Source organism: Sapajus apella, unplaced genomic scaffold (genome assembly GCF_009761245.1).
Source record: "Sapajus apella isolate SASKATOON/1434 unplaced genomic scaffold, GSC_monkey_1.0 scaffold139, whole genome shotgun sequence".
NCBI lineage: Eukaryota > Metazoa > Chordata > Mammalia > Primates > Cebidae > Sapajus > Sapajus apella.
In genome coordinates this window covers 2,649,989-2,653,718 of record NW_022437079.1, presented here as the reverse complement: position 1 = coordinate 2,653,718, position 3,730 = coordinate 2,649,989, and the positions used below count along the sequence as shown (strand labels likewise).

General features: G+C 54.4%; 1 protein-coding gene across 1 annotated transcript in view; it reads right to left on the bottom strand.

Moving 5' to 3' along the window:
- Nucleotides 1–2,233: 2,233 nt before the first annotated feature.
- Nucleotides 2,234–3,730, bottom strand: part of ANPEP (alanyl aminopeptidase, membrane) — a 19,326-nt gene continuing 17,829 nt past the window's right edge. Inside the window, exon 20 of the mRNA XM_032263816.1 lies at nt 2,234–2,759. Within this exon, the coding sequence (XP_032119707.1) occupies nt 2,607–2,759 (153 nt within the window). The 3' untranslated portion in view covers nt 2,234–2,606. The remainder of the gene's footprint in view (nt 2,760–3,730) is intronic.

Here is a 3,730-nt window from a genome sequence, read left to right as displayed (position 1 = left end):
CTGGGATTACAGGCACCTGCCGCCACACCCGGCTAATTTCTGTATTTTTAGTAGAGATAGGGTTTCACCACCTTGGCCAGTCTGAGTCTTGAACTGACTTCGTGATCCACCTGCCTCGGACTTCCAAAGTGCTGGGGATTACAGGTGTCAGCCACCGCGCCCAGCGCCCCTAATTCTTTCTGGCATGAGGTCCAAGGTTTCTCTTTGAGACGGCACAAGCATAGCAGTATAGACGTCACAGACCCCACCCCAGCTCCAGATGGAGACCCGCTTCCGCTTCTGTGCAGGCAGTAAACCAGACAGCTGATTCCAGTTCATTTCTACTGAGATGTGACTTACTCTCCTTGCCCTGCACTTTCCTTATCTGTAAAGCTGAGATAAAGCTGTTCCTTATCTCAGGGTACCATTAAGAACTAAATGAAATAACTGCATAAACGCTTCTCCCTGGCAGGCCAGCTCTCTCTTCCAGGGAGCCTGGAGCCCATTAGGAACTCTAGATGGTAAGGCTGGCCCCTCCCACAGCTGGTCCGCAGAAGGTCAAGTGCCAGCCACGGCCGCTGGGCACTGGCGACAGGAAGGGCTGGCCCAAAGGGGCTGGTGGAGCTTAATCTGGGACGGCCCAGGGAGCCTCCCAGCTGGTGGAGGGACAGCGCCCCATCACAGCCCCATCACCGGGAGCTGGCCTCCCCCCTTAGCCCGCCCTACCTTTGATGTGCAGATGGTGGGGGATGGGGCTTCCTGGCCCCAGGCCTGCCTGTTTCTTACAAGGGGGAAGAGGCGGGTGGGGCTAGAGCCAGGAGACAGAGCCAAGGGTGATAATAAGACCCAGCTCCCCTTCCGCGTTGGGCCACGTGCTAAATCCATGTATCTCCTTCAGTCTATAAGCCAGCCCAATAGTTCTGATACTGCCTCGAGGTGCAGATGAGACCAAGGCTGGGGTATGTGGGTCCTCTGTCTAAGAAACTGACACCAGGCCTGCTGGATTCCAGGATTCCAGCCTGGGGAGCTGGCCTACGTCCTTTGGAGGTGACTCCCAACTACCTGTCCGGCTGTTCTCACCTTCTGTCCCTCCCCTCAGCCTTGGATGTTCAACTGGGCCTTGTGGGGTGGAGGCTGAGGGGAGCCTGCCACAGTCTGCCTCCATTTGTCAAGAAATGCCCACCGGGGCCAAAGTGTGCCTGGAGCAGCACGGGTCCCAGGCCTTCTCAGAGTTGGCCCTGACCGCCCTCTGCCCCAGGCGATGTGGAGGGCACAGTCTGCGCTTTATGAGACTGGCAAAGCTGTCCCCACCCCTACGGCTTCTGTGCACCTCAGCCCAGCCCCTCCCTGTGTGCTAAACAACCCTGTGGTGGCTCAGCCTGTAAGCCCAGCACTTTGGGCGGCCACGTGGATCACGAGGTCAGGAATTCGAGACCAGCCTGATACACATGGCAAAACCCTGACTCTACTAAAAATACAAAAATTAGCAGGCATGGTCGCGTGCACCTGTAATCCCAGCTACTCAGGAGGCTGAGGCAGGAGAACTACTTGAACCCAGGAGGCGGAGGCTGCAGTGAGCTGAGATTGAGCCACTGCACTACAGCCTGGGTGACAAAGTGAGATCCCGTCTAAAAAAAAAAAAAAAGAAAAAAGAAAAGACAACAACCCTTTTATGCATTGGTACCCGCACCCCCACCCCCCCCTCCCCCCACAGCGCCTGAAGAGGCAGTTGGTGCTGTTAGCCAGTGAGTGGCGTCACCAGGTCTGGGACTGCACGCTCGCTGCCTTCACTGCACTGACCTGTCCCGCATCGCATCGTATCGTCGTCCCCAGGTGTTCCTGTGCTGCAGGAAGAGGGGCGTGGCCCCTTGCCTCCTGTTGAGGGTGCTTCCTGGAGAGCACTCTCCACGCTCTGCCGGGCCCTTCTCACGGCTTACTGTGGGAGCACTGAGTAAGCACGCTGCCCACCCTCCACCTGTGATACCTTCCCACCACCTGAAGTCTCTAGCTGCCATCGATCGGAACGGGGATTAAAGGAGCCCTGCAAACCTCCGGCTAGCTCAGTTGGTGGCGTGGAAGGGAGCCTGCAGCCCTATAGGCAGGCACGGAGGCACTGGCGCAGACCACTGCGGGGCCAGCAGGCAGGGCGCATGTCCCCTCCCGTGCTCTGGGGGGTCCCAGCTCCCCTCCACCCCGCCTCCCCAGCCACTGTGCTGACCCACTCCTGCTTTAGTTTAGTCATGTGTCTCAAAACTCATCTAGAAATCCTTTATTTACATTTTCTCTTAGAAAAAAATATAAAGATCTGCTGCCCTGTTGATTCCTCCGATTTGGGGTCTTTTGGTAAAGGTTTGAGGGGGTACAGGGCGGCCTCCCCAGGCCGTCCATTGTCCACCAAGAGCTCCTGCTCATCTGGCCCTGGAGCAGGGCTTCCCTGAGATCAGCCCCGGGGTCCTGGGCGACAGGCGTCATGCCAGGCCTGGGGCAGGGTTGACACAAGGGGCAGGGACTGGGAGGTGCTTGGACAGCCTTGTCATCAGCAACTAGACTGGCTCACAGGCAGAGAGAACATGGGCTGGACACCATGAGCCCCATGCATGGGGCCAGGTAGCTTTGAGGTCTGGGGACTATTTGCTGTTTTCTGTGAACCACTGGAGCACCGCCTCCTTGTTCTCCTTCACCCACTTGATGTTGGCTCTCGTCTTCTCCAGGGCCTGCTCCAGCGCCCGGGTGCCTGAGCCAAAGCCTATGTCCTCGTTGTTCTTCTTGAACTGCTCCAACTGCCAGAAAAACAAAGATTCTCAGCCCCGGGCGAGGTCCCAGCACAGCCTTGAGGAAGAGCTCTCTTGGGTCTCTGGCTTCCCGCTCCCACATGAGAGTCCCCAGAGATGGGAACCACACCACACCCTGTTCTGGGGACAGGGAGGACATCCACCTTGCTCCTGGGCAAAGTCCTTGTTAACACAGAGGTTGCAAAATGACAGGCCCTGGCAAAACCTGGCTCAGGAAAGATTCCAGCCTTCATGTTTAATATTTAATTATAATATCAATCCCATCAAGAGAGTAAAGAGGGGCAAATGAAACAGATGCCACATGGAAGCAACCAGCCAAATATAAAATATGGAAATTTCTAAACCACAAATGATCCAGTTGCTTCAATAAATAAATGTTTTTTTAAAAAAAAAATACTGCTACAAATTAGAAGAGTTATCAGTCCTGGAGGTTCTAGCCAGGCAGTTAGCCAAGAGAATGAAATAAAAGGAATCCAGGAAGGAAGAAGTAAAACTACGTGTAGATGACATGTTTGCATAGATACAATTTTAAAGAATCCATTAAAAAAAAAAACTATTAGAACTAATGATTTCTGCAAGGTTGCAGGATACAAAATCGGGTTTACTCCTATACACTAGAATACACAGAAAAATTACTGGTGAAGAGTGACTGCTAGTGAGTACAGGTTTCTTTTTAGAGTAATAAAAGTGTTCTGGGCCGGGCGCGGTGGCTCAAGCCTGTAATCCCAGCACTTTGGGAGGCCGAGACGGGTGGATCACGAGGTCAAGAGATCGAGACCATCCTGGTCAACATGGTGAAACCCCGTCTCTACTAAAAATACAAAAAATTAGCTGGGCATGGTGGCGCGTGCCTGTAATCCCAGCTACTCAGGAGGCTGAGGCAGGAGAATTGCCTGAACCCAGGAAGCGGAGGTTGCGGTGAGCCGAGATCGCGCCATCGCACTCCAGCCTGGGTAACA